The sequence below is a fragment of the Maylandia zebra genome, linkage group LG4 (genome assembly GCF_041146795.1).
Source record: "Maylandia zebra isolate NMK-2024a linkage group LG4, Mzebra_GT3a, whole genome shotgun sequence".
In the NCBI taxonomy this organism is placed as follows: domain Eukaryota; kingdom Metazoa; phylum Chordata; class Actinopteri; order Cichliformes; family Cichlidae; genus Maylandia; species Maylandia zebra.
In genome coordinates this window covers 11,765,248-11,786,997 of record NC_135170.1, presented here as the reverse complement: position 1 = coordinate 11,786,997, position 21,750 = coordinate 11,765,248, and the positions used below count along the sequence as shown (strand labels likewise).

The following is a 21,750-nucleotide window of genomic DNA, read 5'->3' as shown; positions in this document are numbered from 1 at the left end:
GATGACTTTGTTAGGTACACTAATACCTGGTTGGACGTCCTTTTGCCTTCAGAGCTGACTTAATTTTTCCTGGCATGGATTCAACAACAATGTCCCAAAGATGCTCTGTTGGACTGACGTCTTGTGACGGTGGTGGCCATTTGAGTACAATGAACTCATGTTCAAGAAACCAGTTTGAGATGATGTCAGCTTTATGGTTGTGTTATCCTGCTGATGGTTCCTGTGAACCATCAGAAGAAAGGTACACTGTAGTTATAACTGGATGGGCATGATCAGCAACAATACTCAGGTGGTGTGATGGTAAGTTGGTACTAAGGGGACAGAATCCCTGTAGATCAGCAGTTGCTAAAACACACAGCGCAGCCCATCTGCCACCAACACCTATGCCAATAAACTTAAAGCAACTTAAACTCCCATATTTCTCCGTGTTTCTGATGCTCAGTTTGAACTTTGGCAGGTCATTTCGACCTTATCTACATGCCTAAATGTGATTGATTACCTACCTAATAGAGTCGATGAGTAGCTCAACTGTAGTTCTTTCATTTTTATTAACACAATATCATACAATTTTTATGCTTAAAAAGTAAAATTTGGAGTATATGCCATTAACCCTTTTTTTCCTATAACACAACTTGTAATCTTTAAAGCTTTAAAATGTAAATAATAAATACGATAGTATTAATCTGTACGCTGGAAAACATGCTTATCACGTTAGCTGTGGCAAAATAGAAGAAACGAGTGAAACTGTGTGTTTGGCGAATGACTGCAGAATGACTGTGTGGGTTTATCGCCGTCATCTTTTCCAAGGAGCTGCATTTGTCCACCGAGGTCGAGTGCTTTTCGTGAAGGTAGGGGGAGCGGTTTATTCAAATGACACCCAAGCTTCTGATAGTTGACGTACTATCAGACCACGGCGAATACGGGCCTGTCATTGGACGATGATGACTGGTCTCATGACAAGAACGAATTGGTCTCAGCCAATCAGATCCCGCTATGGGCCACGGAGTCTGTTTGTGAATGACGTAATGAGCGTGAAACAAGATGGCGTCGCCTCAAACATAAATTGATGCCAATGAGTTTATCGGTGTAGAAGTGCTCCTCTCGTGGGGCTTCTGTTGTTTTGGGGTTGAGAGGACATATTCCGCGGTCAGTTAGCTGTGTGGTAGGCGTTGCCGAACGCCCACGGAGGAGCTCGTGGACCTTGTTTGTTTTGTCCCTCCGTTGACAACCGGAGAGGAGAGCTGCTGACAGATAGGATGGACAGCGGGGAATATATCTCCACCATGGAGAACATGGACCCGACTTTAGCGGAATTAGGGGACGAATTCACCTTGGGAGACATTGACGGTGAGTGTCCGTGTCACCGTTAAAAAAAATAGGAAGGTTAAGCTGTGTTTCACGAGTGTTGACCTGTTTCCGTTTAGCTCGACAGCTGTTCTTCCTGCCGAGCGGAAGGAGATGAGCAGCTCTGGCTCTTAATTCTTGCGACAATGTTTAAGTATTCAAGATACCACTCAGGAAAATAGAGACCACTTATATTTAGTAGTCCTCGAATGCTCTGTTATTTTGGCATTATCGTTGTCTATTTTCTTTATTTGTTTCTCTAATACCCCCCACCCACCAAAAACAACAACAAACAAAAAACCCAAAACAAACAAACAATGAACATAAACTAAAAGATGAAGAAGTGATACTGTTGTGTTGTCTTGACTCCTCCATAAGAAGTGTCAGTTACTTTCTGACCTTCTTGTTTTTGAAGAAAGCTTTAACTCCTACTTGAGCATCTTTTTGCTTCTGCAGACCTAATTGAGCATCATCTGTGGGACAACATCTCTGTCAAAAATAAGTAAATAAATAAATAAATAAAACAGATAGCCTTTTGCACTCTGTGGGCCTGTACCCTGTGAACAAACAGCATCCTTGTTCCAACTTCCCTGTTATCAAAACATGTTTCACCCTTTGGCACACAGTGAAAGGATGGGGGCTTTTGGTGTGAGGCTGGCCAACGCAGAGTCACCAGCTTTTTATTAGGGTGGAATTTTACTGAATGCTAACCCACCAGACCGGATTGATACACTGGTGAATTGTGTGTGTGTGTGTGTGTGTGTGTGTGTGTGTGTGTGTGTGTGTGTGTGTGTGTGTGAGACGCACAGTATGGGATGAATTGGTTGTGTTAAGTTTAAATTACTCATCAGCATACAACCAAAGTGCTCTAACTGAGATCATGCAAAGCCTAATAAAGATTACTATGCATGGGTTTGAAAACCTACCTGCCTGTGGCATCTGGTGTTAATTCTCTCTCGTGAACAGCCCAGTCACAGCTATTTAATCTCACTTAATCACTGTGTCAAAAGAAGAATGTGCAGATTGTGTGAAAGTCAAATGACTGTTGAGGTTTGACTGATCCTAACTTGACTTTTGCTTCACTCAGTGCATTTTGCCTGCAGCTGTGTGGGGGGGAAAATGCAGATTTCCCATGAGGAAAAGCATTTAACTGCTGCAAATTCAGATTAGTCACAAGCTTTTCTTTTGTGCATTTGACTCTGTATTAATGTTGAACATTCTTGCTTTTCCAATTATTCACTTAACAACTGCTGCTCTGCTTATGTAACTTATTTTCTTTGCTCTCAGCAGCCCACAAAATTGTCCCCCACTGCACCCTCACCCTCGCCCTACACCCCCATTTAATGGATTTACCCTTTGTGTCGGAGTCTCGGTCTGGAGCTCCATGGGCTCAGAGGTGCTTTGTTCTGTCAGCCACTGTAACCCCCTCCCCTCGAGGTGTTGAAGTGTGCGAGTGCCTTACTGTAAGTGTAAATTCGACTGGATGGTTGGTAGAAACGGTTCTGAGAGGAAGCCCATTTAGTGTTCCTGTGATGTTATTTGAAATCCCGTCCTGCACTCCTCTGGGCTCACTTTTCAAAGAAAGCATCACAGTGTTTCCCTTTTATTGGTTTCGAAAGTGGTCATTACTGTTTCTTTACCTCTCAATGTCATGTCAACACAGGTCACATGCAGACTTCAGTCATGGCTATCAGTGCATGAATTACTGGCCTTGACCTCTCTGCTGCTAGTGTTGGACTGTTGATCTCTTTTTTACAGCTTGAGATTTTGCAGCAGTAGAAATGCAGATATGATATATTATCCAAGATGAGATCTAAACACACATGAGTTCGTTTTAAAGACTTGTTGGATTTCAATTCATGTCTGGAGTCGGCAACCCTTCACACTGATGGGAACGAACGCCTTTTATTGTTTTTGTACGCTGTGCTAAAATGCAGCGAGTGATCAAAGACAAAGCTGACAGGATGTTGGCTTCTTTTCCAAACATATCTGAGAACCTTTTGGTGTTTTAAAAAGTTTGAGTTTTCCTTCTTCGCTTTCCAGCTTCAAGCATCTATTCTTGTACCCCAGTGCTTTTTGTGTTGCGTTTGTTTCAAACATTACACCATTAAAGTAGAAACACAAAATGTCCTGCAGCGATATTGTGCTAAAAAAAAAATGTAGAAATCAAATCACCAAAAAAGGAAGTATTAATTTTATTGCAGGCGTAATAGATGCAGAACATGTTTCACTGCAGCGTGATTGAGAACTATGTATGTCTTTAAAAAGGTGTTATAGTACTGTATTATACAGTGGCCTTGTATTTTCCTGATGCCTAAAAAAATCACTCAATGCAGGAAACAATCACTCATTTTGAGGCTGCAAAGTAGTGACTGTAGTTAAATTTAACATGTGGCTTGCAGGGCTTCTCGGGTGTATTGATATGTGGTGTCTAAGGGTTGTGCGCTTAGTGATTTAACACTTACACTTGACAAAAAGTTCTTTGTCTTTTGTATTGTCTGATTTCTCCGCCTCACATTAAGACAAAGTTCAAGGTTACAGGCTCAGCTTATTGACGCTGCGCTGACCCTGGGAGCTAAGGGCATAGGCACAATCAATCACATAGGCAGACAAGCTTCAACCACATGGGATACTATATGTCAAAAGTGTTTTCAGTTGTCGTTGTCTTTTTTGAAAGGGGATTCCTTTTAGAAACGTTAACCTTCAAATTACTAAAGTAAATAATACTTAGCAAAACAATCATTTGGACCAACACAGTTGTTCCAAAAGAGTCAATAGTACCATCAGATTTGTTCCACCATACAGTAACATCTGGAAGTATCTTACTGGCAGCTATTTCATTTTCCAGCATCCAGACAGTGGTCCCAAACACACTGCCAACCCAGTAAAAGCATGCCTGGATAGAAAAACACACATTGGAGCGCAGTCAGTGATGGATTGGCTTCCCCAGATCCCAGAACCCAACATTATTGAAGCGGCATGGGATCATCCTGACAGAGGACAGCCAACATCCAAACAAGAGCTTTGAATGTCCTTCAAGAAGTCTGGAGAAGTATTTCTGAAGACTACCTAAAGAAATGACATGATAGGTGCCTAAGAGAGATCAGGCTGCCAGTCATACCAAATTTTGACTCTCAGGCTTGTTACAAGTGTACAAAAGCTCACTTTGCCCTAAATACTGTTTAGTTTTGATAAATAGCTGCACATATTACCCATTTTTATAGCAAAATATAAAGAAATGAGTGGTGGTTCAAGACTTTGGCACAATACTGCATTTGGCAAGAATGTGCTGGGAACATATTGAAAGAGGCTGTGATATGATTATGTAAGTGTATTGATATTTTGTCTCAACACTATTTCTATCAGAGATGTTTTTCAAACTAAATTTCCAAAAATGCTTAATATTTTACCCTATACTTAAACCTCATATACAAAAATAATTCCCAAAAATAATCAAGACATTAAGTTGATCATTGTTTCCTAATAAAACCTCTCCTCACGAAGAGGCAGTTTGTTTTAGATTCAGTACGATGGGTCTAATGAACTGGCAACTGAGTGCATATTGTCATGTTGCCAAACCACGAGCACCAGCATACACAATGTCGGTGGGTGGGTGAGTGAGTGAGTGGGGGGGCATGTATCTGTCTATCACACCTTTCAGAGCTGCTCGATTCTTCATCTAAATGTTCTTTACTCTATATGCCTATCTCTTTTGTGGCATCAATTGAGATTACATCAAACCTCTTCAAGGCCTTCTGTTTGAAGGTTTCTTTATACTGATTTATGACCAGAACAGTAGCTGTGCTTGTGTGGATATCTGTCAATTCAAGGTCAGGTCTTGAAGATTCTATTCATATCTTTGCAATAAATAGTGTTCATATCTTTGGCTGATCTACACTGGAGCAACCTCAATATTCTGCACGAGGCCTCACTTACAGAGGAGACTTGCGGAGATGTTCAGATACACCTCAGATGATGTTTTTGACTTCTTGTCTGTTTACTTTCTCCCTATTTTCAGAGATGCTGCAGTTTGTCAGCAATCAGGTGGGAGACTTCCCAGACTTGTTCGAGGATCAGATGAACTCAGCAGGCTCTCTACAGGGTGGTGGAGTCACCTCCACCCCTCGGCCTCAACCTCAAATTGCTCAGACTCCCCAGACACCGCAGCCCTCAACCAATGCTGCCTACCAGAGCTCCAACGCTTGCTTCACCTCCTCCCAGACACTGTCCCCACATTCAGTACTCCTCACCCCTCCCCTCACTCCCGCACAAACCCCCTCCCCCCCAACCAACGCTTCAGTGCAGCAACAGGTGACCCGCAGCCCTCCACTCCTTCAGCCAAGGCCTCAGATGGTCCAACCCATCCAGCCTCAACCCCAACAGGCAGCCCAGACAACCATCCAGGTACAGATTTACCTGACGCTTTCTCACACGCTACTCATACAGTCCTATTAGGAGTGGAGAAAGCTGTAGTCTGACTGTTACAGTGATGGGCTAGTGCTGTAGTGGTGCTTCTGCTGACGTAAAACATTTTCAGACTGCTTAAAAACTGTAACAGATAAACAAAGACAACAAAAATCTGTTTTTCTGTTTTTGAATGTAGATGCACACCCAGGGCATCCCCATGCAGACTCAAAGCTTTCCAGTTCACACCCTGGTTCAGACCCACAGCCAAACACCCATGCCCATACAGACACAAGCAGCCCAGACGGTGATGATTGCCTCCAATGGCGGACAGTCCCGCTTCATTCAGAACCCTGTCATTTGCCAGCAGAGCCCTGCTCCTGGCTTCCAAGGTGAGTACAGAGCAGGGAATGCAATTTAATTTGGCTTTTCATTTTTCCTAAATATCTTTTTTGTTTTCTCTCTCGTCACTCCAGTCCTCCAGCCACAAATGCAAAGCATCATGACGTCACCTCAGCTTCAGCCAGTGGCCATTCAGCACCAGCGTGTTCTGACCCCAACAGGTCAAACCATCCAGACCATCTCCACAGCGCCCACTGCAGTCCACACTGTGCAACAGCAGGTGCAACAAGTACCTGTAAGTAATCCTCAGTTGTTAGCAGGATTGGATGAGTAAACAAAGTTTCTGCTATCAGAATATTTCACCAAAGCTTACCTAAATAATTTTACCCCAAGTTACTGCAAACATAACCCCTAACATAATATTTAGTTTCACAGTGATAATCAAGCAAACATGAAAACGTTCAATTTATGGTTGTCTTCACTCAGGTTTTGGTCCAGCAGCCTCAGATTCTTAAGACGGACTCACTGGTTCTCACAACTCTCAAACCAGATGGGACACAGGTGCTGTCTACCATGCAGAGTCCTGCAGGCATCACCACCCTGACCACACCCATCCAAAACACAGCTCTGCAAGTCCCGGTATGCACTGTGCATGATTCAACACTGCTATTTACATGCAAACAAAGGTTATGATTAAGACTAAAAACTGTTTTTGTGTATGTTTTCGTTCGCCAGACACTTATGAGCAGCAACATCCTGACCACTGTCCCTGTTATGATGGGAGGAGGAGATAAGCTGCCAATCAAACAGATACAACCAGGCTCTTGTCAAAGCACAGCTAGGCCAAGCATGGATCAGTGCCAGGTGACAGCGGGAGGAGTCGGGCCAGGAGGGGTAGTGAAGGAGGGCGAGAGGAGGACAACTCACAACATCATTGAGAAGAGGTATAGATCCTCGATCAACGACAAGATCATCGAGCTCAGAGATCTGGTCATGGGCAGTGATGCGAAGGTTAATATTTTTATTGTCTCCTTTAAAATAAATAGATAAATTACTAAGTCTGGGTAATATCATATGCTTTCAGCATTTTAAATTCCATGTATTTCTTCCTAGATGCATAAGTCAGGAGTGCTTAGGAAGGCCATTGACTACATAAAGCACTTGCAACAGGTTAATCACAAACTACGCCAGGAGAACCTGGCCCTTAAGATGGGCAACCAGAAGAACAGTAAGTCTTCACTTTACTTAAAGCTGCGAGCGGATCAGAAGTCACAGCAGGTCCAATGCATTGACACTTTCTCTCAATCCCAGAGCCCGTGACGCTGTCTGAAGATGTGGAGCTCAAAGAGGAAGTAGTGCTGATGTCACCACCGGCCTCAGATTCTGGTTCTGGTTCCCCTCACCAGTTCTCTCCTTACTGTGTTGATTCAGAACCAGGGAGCCCTTTATTGGATCATGAACAGGTGAGGACAGGACACACACACACACACAGTATGGTTGTGGCTCAGTGGCTTAGCAGACTGCAGTGTTTTAGTGTCAGCAAACTGATTAGCTCAGTGTGTTTATGTAGGTCAAAGGAAGGACAGTGGCAGTTTTAAAAGACTTCCTATTCTTAGCTTCAAAGTGCCTCTTTGAAGATTAGAATGAGATTTTTTTTTTTTTTTTTTTTTTTGGTTCTTCATACCTGAGGCGGTTGTAGTTCTTTCTGTCGACAAAAGCTTTATTGCACATTACTCCCACTCGCTTTGCTTCACAGTAAAAGCTTTTAGCCGGTGAACGCCCATAAGCTAATTTTTCCGAGACAGCTGATTTCTTGTTTGATAAAATTTGATTTACGTTGATGTTTTAAAAGGTTTCTTTTTCCGCTTGCTTCACTAGATGTTTTTTGGGCAAAGCAAGGGTTTGTGATTATAAATCGACTTTAAAGTATTATTTATCGTCCCTGTGAACCTGTTCTTCGTCTCTCTTACTGTGTCTTAGATAAAAAGCGAGCCGGACTCTCCCTCGGTTGGTGTGATGGATCGCTCTCGGCTGCTCCTCTGCGCCTTGACTTTCTTCTGCCTTTCCCTGAACCCTCTCCCATCTTTACTGGGATCGGAGACATCGAGCAGCCCCGCCCTTTCCGGAGGCCACGGCCCATCTAGAACGCTTGTCTGGTTTCCAAGTCACACGCAGGAATTTGGTGGGAATTGATGATCTTTAACTTAATTTATCCCAGAAGTTGATGAATTGCTGATTCCTGTTCATACCACCTAGAAAATCCTTTGTTAGAATCTTAAAAATACAGGTTTGTCCATCCTCTCGTAGATTTGACATTGTTTTTGACATGTTTCATTTCTTCACGTCCTCCAGCATCTTGGCTCCGTTGCCTGTTGCCATGGGTGATGGTGTGGGTGCTGAGTGGAGTGGGAGCAGTGTGGGGCTGTGTCAGGGTGCTGTACCTGTGGGAGCCAGTCACACCGCTTCACTCACCAAAATCTGTGTCCTTCTGGAGGCACCGCAAACAAGCAGACCTGCATCTCAACAGAGTGAGTGCAGATCAGATCAGATGGACTTGAGATGTTTTAAACAAACCATTATTCTGATGCTGTTGGATTAATAGAACTTCTTAGAGTTGGATGTACCCTAAGATTTGTTTTTCTTTCTATTACAGAGCACTTTGCAGATTTGTGCTTTAATTCTCACTGTTTTTGATGTCTCAGTTGAGCCAGGTTCCTCTGCACATGGTTTTACTTTTAGCATCTTTCAGAGCTAAGCCACAACCTTCTCGGTTTTTCTCTTCCGTCAGTCTACGCTGACTACTTTACCATTTCTCATGTGATTCTCTCTCCTACAGGGAGATTACACAGCAGCAGTGGCCAGTTTAGAGACTTGCCTCTCTGTTTTGACGAGAGCTCTTCCCTCAACCAAGCTGGACCTCGTCTGCTCACTCTCCTGGAACGTGATTCGCTACTGCTTGCATCGCCCAACTCCTCTGGGCTGGCTTGTCCACCAGGTCGGAGGGAAGCACGAAGGGGAGGAGGCGAGGACCAGCGCGAGGGACGCGGCACTTGTGTACCACCAGCTCAGCCAGTTGCAACTCACGGGTAAGCGTTTAGGATGCACAGACAGGAATCCAGCAGATGGTTTTGTACTTTTCACACGTGTTGACATGATGAGAAGATACATTATCTGCTTCCTCTTTGTCTCTACAGGAAAGCTGCCTCAGCGTAGCAGCCTGTGGGCTCTGTCGCTCTCTCTAAGCGCTGTGAACCTCAGCGTGAGCGCCCAAGGCAAGATGGCCCCCACACAGCTCGCCCAGATTTATGTCACTGCCGCAATAGCCTTGCGCACTGCGCTGGGCCACCATCTCTCCTGTCTCCCTGTAAGTGTGTCACCTTTGAAATCATCACTGTTGATGTTTGGCTTCGCTCGCACTTTATCATGTTTTGAACCTCGTCTGTCTCTCAGGGTTACCTGCTGGGCTGTGCTGAGAGTGTGGCCAACCAATCAGAAACCAAGACGATCCCTGACTGCCTGCGTTGGCTCTTCACTCCACTTGGGAGGCAGTTCTTCCTGAGCTGTGATTGGTCAGTGAAGTCAGAAAACGGCGATGGGGTGTACACTTCTCAGAGAGACCCAGGTATGTTGTAAATGTTGGGGCTGCTCCTTAAGTTTCCTCTAATTTACTTCTTCGAATTCAAAATAAAATAATCCAGTTAACTTCTTTCAAAAGTTAATCGTGAGTGATATTCCTGTTCTCTCTGCTTTCCTGTTGATCTTTCCTCCCAGCTGACCCCATTGCCCAGCTGCACCGCTCTTTCTGCAGGAAGCTTTTGGAGAGAGCCGTTCACACCCTCATCCAGCCGCAGAGCGACTCTGAAGCAGAAAAACGCAAGAACGAGTCTGGGTAAGGCCTGAATAGCAGCAGCAACGCACTACCGAGAAACTCAGACACTTTAATGTTTATAGATTATGTTTTGTTTTGTTTTTTTCCACAGCTTGGTGTAAATTTTAGATTTAGATTTGCTTTTAGCTTATCTTTTCTTCTACCCTTTCAGAGAGTTTTCCAGCGCCCTGGAGTTCCTGCAGCTGTTGAACAGCTGCACAGAGGACTCTCCTTCCCCACCTCCCCCTTTCTCGACTCCTCCCAGTCACAGCACTATTCCAGGTATGATTGATATGAAGAAGAACCGTGACAGTTTAATAAGAATCGTGAACAGATCTTTGCGTGGGGGGGGGAACGTTTTCTTCTGTGATAACTAAGCAGATAGCAATCTGAATTATTACTGTCAGCCTGAATGGATTTACTTTCCTCTAGCAGCACACTGATAGTCAGTCACTAGTCGCTTTCCACATGAATGTTTTGTGGTATTATCACAGCTTACAGTCATCTACAAATGAATGCAGTGGATAAGAACACAGTGACAATCTGGTTGCTGCCCTACAAAAAAAAAAGTGTTTTACAGTCATGCATGCAGCTTTTGATAACAGCAGGAAAGCTACAACGCCAAAAGGTTGACCAACCTGTTTGAGCTACATTTTCTTTATGCATAATTTTTCTTCTTTTATGTACTTAATTTTTTTTTTTTTTTTTTTTTTCCCCTCTTCCAGTGGGGGACCCAGTGAGTCGCTGGTGGGCTGTGGTCCTGAAGGCTGCAGTGTACTGGCTGCAGGGCGATGATGTCGCAGTGAAGTCACTTTTGGCAGAAGCTGAGCGAATGCCGAGAGCTCTGCACATTCTTGAGTAAGTGCACTGAAATATATTGTACCTTAATGGGAGTGGTCTATTCCAGGATGTCCAGCAACAGAGGTCACGGAATGGTCAGAGTATGAAAATTGACCGACTGACATGTTACACAGCATTTAGCCAATATCAAGGCAAATTAAAACTGTCCTGCAGACATTTGGCGGTATCTGTTTATCTGCTTGGCTGTGTTTTAATTAAATCAGAAACATGCAGCACATACAGGTGTATATTCTATATTCAGCACTGTGTTTGCAGTCTTCAAAAATGGCATTAAAGCTGACTCAATTAAGATGTTATGACTGAACAGTCATAAGCCAACAGAGAAATCAGTTTTTTGCACTTTGCTATTTATTCTTTGTGCACCTTCGCACCTCCAGTAAACATGTTCGAGTTAATTTCTTCTCCTGTTATTGCATTTTAAGCCCTGGATCGGCCCCATCCGCTTTAATCTTGTGCAGATTTGATGATTAAAAATCTGATTCACACTTGGTGGTTCTACAAACTGCTTATAGGTGCCGATTTTTCTAAAATAATTGTATCCAAAGTGGGAGGGGGGGAAAAAACAAAGCACAATAACCTGATAAATGTCCCTCTCTATTCCAGCCATCCTCTGCCCAAGGCTGTGCTGCTTCTCTGCAAGGCTGTACAGATGAGCCTGTCCCCTCTGAAGGGAGAAGGGGCAATAGCCTGCCTTTCTTACTGTGACAGAGGCAGCAGCTACCTGTGCTCCAGCATCTCAGTGGCGCTCGCCCAGTCTGGGAACTGGCTGAACAAGGTAGGGTATCAACAGTTCCTGAAAGATGTACCAAACATGGCCCCTACATTCATACATGCAGTGCATGCAGACATCAAAGAGTCTTCCATATATTACAAGTTACTGTCTCACAGTGCAGCACTAACTGTAGTTAAAGCTTAATCATGCATAAACACTCACACACACACACACACACACACACACACACACACACACACACAGAGTTAGGGTCAGGTCAGGCTGTTGTGGGGCTGTGTGTGCGCGCAGTGTGGGTGGCAGGAGGTGGCTGTGGTGCATTGTAGTTGCATTGCATGATCCTGAAGCCGAGTGCAATGTGTCTGCAGTGCAGTACAGAGGCCTCCCTGATCTGCACGCATCCACTACACCCCACCACTTAACACTGAGCAACAATGAATATCTTTTCAGATTTGATCTCTCTGGCATACACGTCGGCTAAGATTTACCGGTAATTGTGGGGTTTGGTTTTTTATGTGCATCTATACCCAACCCAGCTGTGTTTTCATTTTTTTTTTTTTTTTCTTCTCCAAGGGGGTTGAGCTACTGGTTTGTGACCTCCTGTTGACTTTGAGGACCAGTTTATGGCAGCGGGGAAGCAGCAGTAATGGAGAACCTGGCCCGGCTCCTGGATCTCAGTTGGCTGGTTTCCAGAGGGACCTCAGCGCACTCAGAAAACTCACACAGTGCTACAGACAGGGACAACACAAGGTCGGGCTTTGGGGAGATTAATTCAGATATGTTAATAATAGTGCTGATAGCTGAAATATGCGAAGGATCATAAAGACAGAACTCTCTATGTTCAGGCCTCAATGAGAGGAAGAAGTGAAAGAGATTCGTCATTCTGAATTTCTTAGGCTGGCAGTTTGGCACCGCAGGAAATGGTTTTTGGCATATTTTATGGGGGGGGGGGGGTTGTTTTTGTTTTTTTAAATGTAGCTTATTAAATTTCAAAAATATATAATAGAATTTGCAACAGCGATCAGCTTCCAAGTATTCGCAGTAGTGAAACTGTAAATGGCTCCATCCTTCAAGTGAGAAATCACCTCGGTACATTTCTGATACTCATCTTGTTCATTATGAACATAATATATATATTTTAATTTTTTATTATGAATCTCCATCACTTTTACCATTTCCAGAACTTTCATTTCAGTTCACCATATCATCAGTCACACTTCTGAGATTTACTAGAGGAGCCTTAACGGCTCCTCTAGTAAATGTATTTGTTGTTTTTTGAGACTGTTAAGTTTTTCACATTTGGCCTCTTAGATAGCACAGTGGAGGAAATCTGAGGAAAGAAGGTAGACAAAGAGTTAGAAGGGTGTCAAACATAAGGCCCGAGGGCCAGAATAAAACCTTCAAGGACTCCAATCCGGCCCGTTTTGGCTTTGGAAAATGTGAAGGAGGTCATCAATTTTGGACAGTCTTTTTCACAGGTTTTACAAGCTTTCCCTGCTGATAACAATCTCCCCCATTCATTATACAACACAGACAATCAATTATAGAGTTCTGTAATTTTACACTTTCAGTTATTACAATTTAGGTCCAAAAGTCATGCTGACTCTTTATTTCTTTATCATGTAGAAAAACTGAGACACACTTTTGAAATTGCAATACTTTGTCTTTTATTAAGATGTCTCGTTGATTTAATGTGCAGTTAAATTTCTTACAATGACAGAAATTGGCGTTCAGATTAAAGTGTGTTTGATGTAAAATGAGTTTTGCGTTGGTGTGGTACTGAAGAGGCTGAAGAAAGACAAATCGTGAAGTTTTTAAAGGCCTGCTGTCAATCTTGAAAATCTAAACCTCCACTTTTTAGTTTAATTAATATTTAATTTAGTTGAATTGTAAATGTTATGCATACAGAGCTGTTTCAAAGAGTTCATGGCCAAAAACAAACATGAATACAGAGTGTTGGGGAATAGTTGTAGTAAAGCAGAGGAACTGGTTGGTAACACGTGCACGGACATTGGTGCCTGCTGAGAGAATTTGAGGGCTGCTCAGATGTGTGTTCAGCCAAGTTGAAATGATAATAAATACCTGATAATGACAGCTGTTTGTGTTATTTAGGTGTTCCTTCATGAGACCACAGTGAGGCTGATGGCTGGAGCCAGTCCCACAAGGACACACCAGCTGCTGGAGCACAACCTCCGACGCAGGACGCACAGCTCCTACACAGCTGGTAGGCAACACCGTCCTAGTGTACGACACGAGACACACCAAGAGAAAAGACATTTATCCAGTTTCTTCTTCTTTTCCCCTCCTCCTCCCTGCCTGCTTTCAGATGGCGAGTGTGTTTTAGGCGAGAGGGAGAGAGCTCACGCCATTCTGCTGGCCTGCCGCCACCTCCCCATGCCCCTGCTAACCCCGCCCGGGCACAGAGCTCGTCTACTGGCTGAGGCCAAGCGAACCCTGGAGCGGGTGGGAGACCGCCGGTCGCTGCAGGACTGTCAGCAGATTCTGCTGCGCCTCAGCGGGGGTACCACCATCGCCGCTTCTTGAACACACACAACAAACAAGGCTTCTCTGTGGTTCTGCTGTCTCACACACACACACACACACACACACACAGGGACATTAACCAGGCTTCTCCTCCGCCAACATGTAATTTTATAATTGTCAGCTATTCAGAAATATAGACTTTCTGCCACGTGGACACCGTAACACACACAGCTGTTTTTGTTTTTTTGCTGATGGATACAGCGCTGATGGATACAGTGCTGATGGATACAGGGCTGTATCCATCAGCACTGTATCCACACGCCTGGCTGAAACGTTTGCGCCTTTGGCGCTTAAGTTTAATTGCAGCACAGTCGCCCCACCTTCTGGTCATTACTGGTACTACGCTGGCTGGCTGCCTCTTTTCAAACAAAAGAAAATCAGGTTTAAAAGGCCCTAGAGGGAAAAGGGACCATTATCTAATAGCTATTTAAATGAATGAATGCAGCAGTGCATTGATTTGCTCTAGGACACCACACCGTACAATCATTACTGGCACCCAGCAATGTGAGTGCTGCAGTAAGAGTAATGTGTCGTTTCATTTGCAAGCTTCATTTAAGGGCTTCACAGAATTTAAGAGTAGACAGCTGAGGTCTGAGCACGGCTGTGCTTTTAGGATAGCCTTGCTTGCTTTAAACCGTACAGTGCTGAGTAGTGTCTCTCCTTATCTACCTCACAACTGTACAGTGCCAGCATTGTACTGTGGAGCAAAAAAAACAGAATTCTGTGACCATTAGAAGTGATTTGTGCTTCAGTCCAGTGCAGCATCATTCCAGTAACACACAGCTGATCTGCTTTCCTTGAACAGCAGGATGCAGCAGAAACAACACTTCAGGGTTTGGTTTGCTGCTGCAGGCATGCTCCACCCCGTCACACATGAAGCAGAGAACAGGGGAACATTTAAATGACAGAGGGAGGCAGCAATGGGGCTACAAGTTTGAAAATGCCTAAATACACACACACACAAGCACGCTGGTGCATTTACATGAGAAATGAATTGCATTCAAACTTATAATGTGATTGTATACAAGTTGTACATAGAAGAAGTAGGTTTAATAGCAAGTTCTTAGTTACAAAGAAAGAGAGCAAAAAAAGGAAGCTGTGTGACTTCACTGACCAATCATCTTCATACTGGAACTCAAGGTGTACCCCACCCCCCAAATCTGTGTCACTTTTTTTGACACGCAGCACAGCGACATCTTTGAGCTGTGATTTCCATCATGAAGAGCAGGGAGGCAGGTGGTGTAGCTTGGTCTGAAAAAGAAGACCAGAGGATAAGAGTTTGGGACATGAACTTTAATGCCCATGGCCCATCTCACCCCCCCACCCCAGTCTTTTTTAGACTTGGGGAATTCCTGTTGAGCTACTACGCTAAACTGCATTTCATTGTGAGGCTGATTAGTATGTGGGAGTGAGTACAAGCTGTAAATGTCTGGAGAGGATCCTCTGATGCAGAGAGCTCTGAGAACAGTCACCTATGAAAAACTGCTGGAGCCTTTTAGATTGTTTTGTTTGTTTTAAATAAAAAAAAAAAACAAGAAAATATCCCTCGTGTAGAACAGGTATGGTCAGTTTGAATTCACAAGCTGTAAGTGGAGTAGTGACATGTTTTCACTGCAGCAAAGAAAAGCATCGAATTGCAAACAAGTTTGTGCAGAATAACCAATTTCTCTGCTGCGTCGCTATATAAACCACCTTTAAAAGCTACAGGTTTTAATGGGGGGGTGTTTGGTGTTGTCATGCTCTGCAGACTGACAGAACTGATGTTGTACAGATTGCAAGCAAAAAGGCCTCGATGTTATGTAAAAAAAACAAAAAAATTATATTTCATCACGTTGGATTGATGGAGGAGCTTTGTGCTTTGTGAAATTGTAGTCCAATTTGCTTTTTATTTGTAATGATGGTCTTATACATGATGCAGGATTTATAATATCATTTTTCCTTTTTCTTATTTAATGGTTCTGTAATATTAATATAAATGCTTCTGGAGATGGGAGCAGTTTTGCAGTTATGTTATTGTTTTGTATGAGCAGCGTAAGGTCGGGAGCCGAGGAAATCTGTTTTATTAAAGGATCCTTTCATTTAAACTTTTTAGCTTGGTATGGTAAATTTGATCACTTTCTATGTTTTTTGTTTGTTTTTCTTTGGCGCACATTGTAATGTCTTGATTTTAGAATACGGGCAAACACACTAGAATACAATTAGAGGTTTCCAGTACCCTGTCTTCCAGGTCAACTCAAGCTGTAATCTAAGGAGTACTGAAAGTGTTGCTATCAGTTTAGATTAGGCTTCCCTGACTGGTAAACTACACAAAGAAGAAATTTATGTTCAACAACATCTGCGAGCTGGAGTGTTTGTTTGTTTTTATTTTGTTTCTTTTGTCTTTTTTCCCTTGAGGTGTTTTTATGGTCTGAATTTATCTGTTTATTTGAATGTTTTCTAATAAAATGACACATGAAAGTGTGAGAGTGACTGGTCTCTACTAAATGCTGTATGTTACTCAGTGGTTGTCGATGAGTAATATGTAAAGGAGCAAATTAAAGAGGGGAAGGTGGGCGTTGGCTGGATGTGAAGGCCAGTGAAATCTGATAACTGTGCTGAAGTTGAGTTTTCTCCTTCAAATGAAACACTTGTGCACTTTTTACAGAGATGAGACGTTTCTGGTTGCACAGTAAGCCCCTACAGTAGGAGGAGAGGGAAAGGAGCCATGCAATTATGATTCGAAGTTATGAGTGCTCAAAATGCTGGAGGAAAAAAAATAAGTAAACTTAAAATGCACCAGATTTGGACACAGTGTTATGTGCTTTGATAATATTCACAATATGAAGGTAAAAGGTTTCCTTGATTTCTTTTTCTTTTTTTCAGTAAAAGTGATTGTGCATAATGACAGCTGATGCATTCATAGGGGCTCACATGTAGGACGCTCCTTTAATTTTAATGGAGTGACTTGACTGCAGTACATGGATTGTATATTTAAAATAAGTAGACACGAGAAAATCATACAATTAGAGGGATTAACATGAGCTATAAATTTATGTATGAAATAAATATTTATTTTAGGGGAAAGTATTTTTATCTTCTTAATTTTAAGTTCTCTAAATGTTGTTCCGTGTTGGTGCAGTTTCGGGTTTGCTTTGGAGTCCACCCATCTCTTCTCATAACGAGGATTTTCCCTGAAAATAAAATCGATCAAAAGAAAGAAAATCTCGTCTTTCTCTTATTAAACAAAATACACACTGGTGATGATTTTAATCCACGGATATGACAAGAATATTTCAGATCAAGACCAAAAAACACTTCTGGGGCCAGAATTACATCTGTACATCTTCTGTGATGTGTTTATAGTTAATACGTCAAAGATTATTTCCCACTGTACTGATATAACCGGTAAGCAATGTTTGTTGACATGTTTATTGATTGATGGATTGATTCCATCCATTAATTTTCTTCCGTGTATCTAATTCAGGGTCGTGGGGGGCTGGAGGTTATCCCATCTATCGTTATAGGGCGAAAGGTGGGGTACAACTTGGACAGATCGAAACAGTTCAGTTCATTTTTAAATATGAAACTCACATTTATACCCACAACCAATTTAGAATCGCCTCCTAACCTAACCCCACTAACTGCATGTCTTCAAACTGTGGCAGAGTACCCGGAAACAACACAGAAAGACACGGGGAGAACACGCAAATTCAGGACCTTTTTGCTGTGAAGCAACAGTTCTAGCCACCACGCTAATTTTATTTTATTTTATTTCAAGTGTGTATGTAATTAAAAAAAAAAAACAAAAAAAAAAAACTAAAACTAAAACGCCGCTATCAAACTGTTGGAACTGTAGAGGTCATGTGGTATGTGTTCCCCCCCGGACAAAAATAACAGACGTGCGGTATAGTAACTTAGCGAACTCACGTGCACAACATGAAAAACTTTAAAAACAAAGTCTCCAAAAAGGCTAAGTTCAAGCCAGGATCGAAGAAGAGGGAGAACAAATGCATCGTAACGTTTGACGAGAAAAACAGACAGTGAGTTTGAAAGCGCGTCGCTGAAAACACTGTTTCAACATGTTAGCTAGCATCATAGCACTAGCGCTGATTAGCATGGACTAGTACCAGCTTTTAGTAAATGTTTTTATTTGGGAAGCTTGTTGGAAATAAATGTGTGTAATTTGTGTAAGATTTTAACCAAATAAGTGGAGGCTTTCCCATCTTCCCACTCTCCTCGTCATATTTAAAAATGCTGATGGTGTATGGTGTTCAAACTATCATATACCTGCATTTATAAATATTGTTAATTTCTAGAAATGTTATTATTTGACTAAAGTTTTTTGTTAGGTAATGTAAACCTCATAAATTAACTGTAGCCAGTCTTCCAGTTTGAGTTATAAAGGTTCTTCTTAATAAAGTACACCTTTCTAAGTCTGGCTTAATAAATCTTGGTTTTGGACTTTAATCTGCTTCTCTCTCAGGGAATATCTTACCGGCTTTCACAAGCGTAAGGTGGAGAGGAGGAAAGCGGCAGTAGAAGAAATTCGAAAGAAAATCAAGGAAGAGCAGATAAGAGTCAGAGAAGACGTGAGTCCTCATGGAAAAGAGCCCCGATTTAAAGCCTGTTTTTGCTAAACGCCTGAGCATGTTGAGAAAATAGGCAATGTATTAAATGTGTTTGTCTTCTTACAGAGACACAAGGAATACATAAAGATGCTGAAGGAGAGGACAGAAGCTCTCGGTGAGTTTACAGGAAAACTTGCGCTCTGGTTATTTTACTGATGTCTCATAATCTGTGCATGTAGCTTCATTGCCCTTTATGTGATCCTGTATTGCAGAGGAAGGCGAAGATGATCTGGAAGATGCAATAACCAGCACAACAGAGTCTATGCAGTACGATCATCCCAACCACACAGTAACCGTGACAACCATCAGTGATCTTGACCTCACAGGAGCTCGCCTTCTCAAAGCTGCAGCAAACCAGGTAAATATTAAGGTCTGTAATCATCTGAATAGGCTATATGTGTGTGTTCTTCTAAGTTTGAAGATAACACTGAAGGTAATAATACTGCATTAACACTGAGTATGCTTGTTTTGAAGGCTAATGAGGAGCGTGACGATGAGGTGGAGGGGGAGAAAGAGGAAGAGAAAATGGTTGGAATGCCAAAAAAAGCTGGGAATCCAATACTTAACAAAAAGTAAGCAGTTTGTTAATCACATCTCTAATTGAGAGCAGCTTGTGATCAGTTGTGTCCTGCTTTTAAGATTAAAACGTTGGACTTTGTGTCCAGTGTTGGACGGTTTTTTGTTTGAGCTGATTTCATTTGCTCAGCTAATGTCATGTCAGGATGATGCTGGTGGATGAGATGAGTTGTTCTGTTTGTAGTATTCTCAGAGTATAATGTATTTAATAAAACATTGATATTTGGTGTCCCTGTATCAATACAATATCTACACGTGAAATATCTTAATACTATGCTGCATTGCATTTAGGGATGGGTATTGATAAGATTTTCACGAGTCCGATTCCATTTTCGATTCTGTTTAACGATTCGATTCTTTTTTTTTAAAAAAGGAGAACACTGAGGTCGATTTGCTTAGAACTCTGTTTTATATCTTCTCTTTGAACAAGATAGAAATTTAGGAGTAACATGGCCTTACAAACCCAACAGTGAGATCTTAAGAGATCCAGCCTACGGCTCTTCAATGGGGTGTCACAGGGTCCCCAGGAAAAAAAATTGTAAATGTAAAATAATAAAATAAATATTCATCTGTAGCAATAACAAAGTATAACATAAATTATTCAGTAGCAATTACACAAGAATATCCAGTAATGTCCCTGCCTACAATTAAACACATTCACTTACTGAAAATCGGGGGCATCTGCTGTGGCAAATGGGTTCAAGCCTTTGACCACAAACTCAGTCACTGCTCAGTGACATTCGTCTATTCTGGCCTGAAAGGAGACGCTACCAGTAGACTGCAGCGAGAACTGCCAGCATCTGAGCCAGACTCTGTCTCTCTCATCATGGTCACCTAAATGCACAGTAATGGCAGGTTTTGTAATAAGGCAGATCGCGCTAACATAATATGCACTGTTAGTTGATTATTTACCTGCCGCATTAACGGGAGAGGACGTGCAAACGTTACCGCTGCTGCTGGGTTGAGATTCACAAGTCCAGAGCGGAATTAAAAACACGACATTCATTTAAGGTTATCACGTGTTTTGTGAGCAAATGCTTTTGCATATTCGTAGTGTTTCCTCCCTTAAATGAAATATCTACTTTGCAAGTATTGCAAGTTGCCCTGTTGTCATCCGTTCTCGTAAAGTATAATCAAACTTTTGAGCGTTTGAGCCGCTAAGGCGCCGTGTTTCCTGCCAGGTAAATGACGCTCCGCAACGTGGTGACGTCATTCGGGGCGACTGGAATCGATAAGGGAATCGTTTGCAAAAATGGCAAACAATTCCAAGGAATTGAAACAGTGGGAACCGGTTCTCAACAAGAACCGGTTTTCGATACCCATCCCTAATTGCATTTCTCTACCTCCAGAGTACACACAGCTACCTTACCTGGCCCCTCTAACTCCAGCTGATTGGTTTATTTATTTTTCTCTCTCGCTCTTTCATCACTCCAGGATCCGCTCCCTTACAACGCAGCTCAGCACTTACACCAGCAAGCGGAAGAGGAAAGGGAAGCAGGAAGGCCGAGGCGGACGGGGGCATCTGACAGAGAAGAGACCTGGTGTCACAGAGGGTAGAAACAAAGGCGGCAGGACCAGCAAGCGTCAGAGACGTAGACAGACCGGGAAGAAAGTGCATCATCAGGACTGAAGGAGTGCATGAAGGGAGGAAGAAACTCCTGACAATGGACTTCTGCTCTTGTTAGGCCAGCTCAACAAACTGGACTTGGTTGTGTTTATGCTCACGCGTCGAACAGAATACGTGTATGCATAAAGATGATGTTGGAGTTACCTGCCCTGTGAAATCTTGTGCTCAGTTTTGTACATTTTCCAACTTTTTTTGTTTCTTCCCATTATTTGTTAATTGTGTACTGAGTGTGCTGTATTTACCTCAAATTTCATTAAAGTAAATTTGAATAATTTCTGATGATCTCATGTTGCGGTCATATGTCACATTATGTCAGCGTGCCCTGTGAGGAATTTTGTCCCACTGTGCTCTATTGTTTAATAGGAAACCTGATGCTGTTGTCAACATCCTCTGGAGAACATCAGGAAACCAACCCTTAGCTCTGTATTTCCTCCTAGCTGAGTATCACCTGTGTTTGTGTGATCTAAAGGAGAACCAAGCAGTTTCATGTAGAACGATAAACAGCCAGCGGCTTTAATATATGTTAAACACCCCCACCTCGCCGGTGTTTATTTATTTACGTTAACCTGAGCCAGCGTGTGCCAGCTGTCGCTAGCATGAGCGTTTCATTTCGCTTTCTAAAGCCCATGATATTTAATACAGCTGCTCAATAGGAGAACCAATAAGCCACTGGCTCCATCTTGGTCCTGGGGTTTGTGTGCGCTTCAGGGTCTCAGCCGTGTCGGCTAAGAGCCGCCATGGATGGCACAGATGCTGCAGTTTCACTCATTGTCAGAGCAGCCAATCAGATTGATTCAAGTGTCTGGCAGGCCAGGAGGACAGAGAGCATGGGGAAGAGGAGGCATGT

The 21,750-nt window shown here is 42.7% G+C and overlaps 2 protein-coding genes across 2 annotated transcripts; both read left to right on the top strand.

Annotated features, from left to right (window-relative positions):
- The first annotated feature begins 1,010 nt into the window (after positions 1-1,010).
- srebf2 (sterol regulatory element binding transcription factor 2) lies at positions 1,011-16,556 on the top strand. The gene is made up of 20 exons (XM_004563041.2): positions 1,011-1,347; positions 5,363-5,748; positions 5,948-6,140; positions 6,225-6,385; positions 6,577-6,729; positions 6,826-7,101; positions 7,204-7,318; positions 7,402-7,553; positions 8,071-8,272; positions 8,443-8,618; positions 8,927-9,176; positions 9,285-9,454; positions 9,541-9,712; positions 9,862-9,979; positions 10,131-10,240; positions 10,684-10,816; positions 11,423-11,594; positions 12,123-12,299; positions 13,662-13,773; positions 13,876-16,556. Exons 1-20 carry the CDS (start codon positions 1,257-1,259, stop codon positions 14,091-14,093), a joined length of 3,537 nt encoding a protein of 1,178 aa, XP_004563098.1. The 5' UTR covers positions 1,011-1,256; the 3' UTR covers positions 14,094-16,556.
- Positions 16,557-17,765: 1,209 nt separating this feature from the next.
- On the top strand, positions 17,766-21,177 carry nol12 (nucleolar protein 12). Its single transcript, XM_004563040.5, has 6 exons — positions 17,766-18,112; positions 18,556-18,661; positions 18,767-18,815; positions 18,913-19,058; positions 19,175-19,272; positions 20,711-21,177. Exons 1-6 carry the CDS (start codon positions 18,009-18,011, stop codon positions 20,904-20,906), a joined length of 699 nt encoding a protein of 232 aa, XP_004563097.1. The 5' UTR covers positions 17,766-18,008; the 3' UTR covers positions 20,907-21,177.
- Positions 21,178-21,750: the final 573 nt, after the last annotated feature.

What these genes read in the sequence shown, in the direction of transcription:
- srebf2 (XM_004563041.2), top strand. Translation starts at nt 1,257, where the DNA reads ATGGACAGCGGGGAATATATCTCCACCATGGAGAACATGGACCCGACT. An exon ending in AAGTCACACGCAGGAATTTG is followed by an intron (nt 8,273 to 8,442) that starts GTGGGAATTGAT and finishes CACGTCCTCCAG; the next exon opens with CATCTTGGCTCCGTTGCCTG. An exon ending in CAGCCAGTTGCAACTCACGG is followed by an intron (nt 9,177 to 9,284) that starts GTAAGCGTTTAG and finishes TTGTCTCTACAG; the next exon opens with GAAAGCTGCCTCAGCGTAGC.
- nol12 (XM_004563040.5), top strand. Translation starts at nt 18,009, where the DNA reads ATGAAAAACTTTAAAAACAAAGTCTCCAAAAAGGCTAAGTTCAAGCCA. An exon ending in TTTGACGAGAAAAACAGACA is followed by an intron (nt 18,113 to 18,555) that starts GTGAGTTTGAAA and finishes CTTCTCTCTCAG; the next exon opens with GGAATATCTTACCGGCTTTC. An exon ending in GGAGAGGACAGAAGCTCTCG is followed by an intron (nt 18,816 to 18,912) that starts GTGAGTTTACAG and finishes CCTGTATTGCAG; the next exon opens with AGGAAGGCGAAGATGATCTG.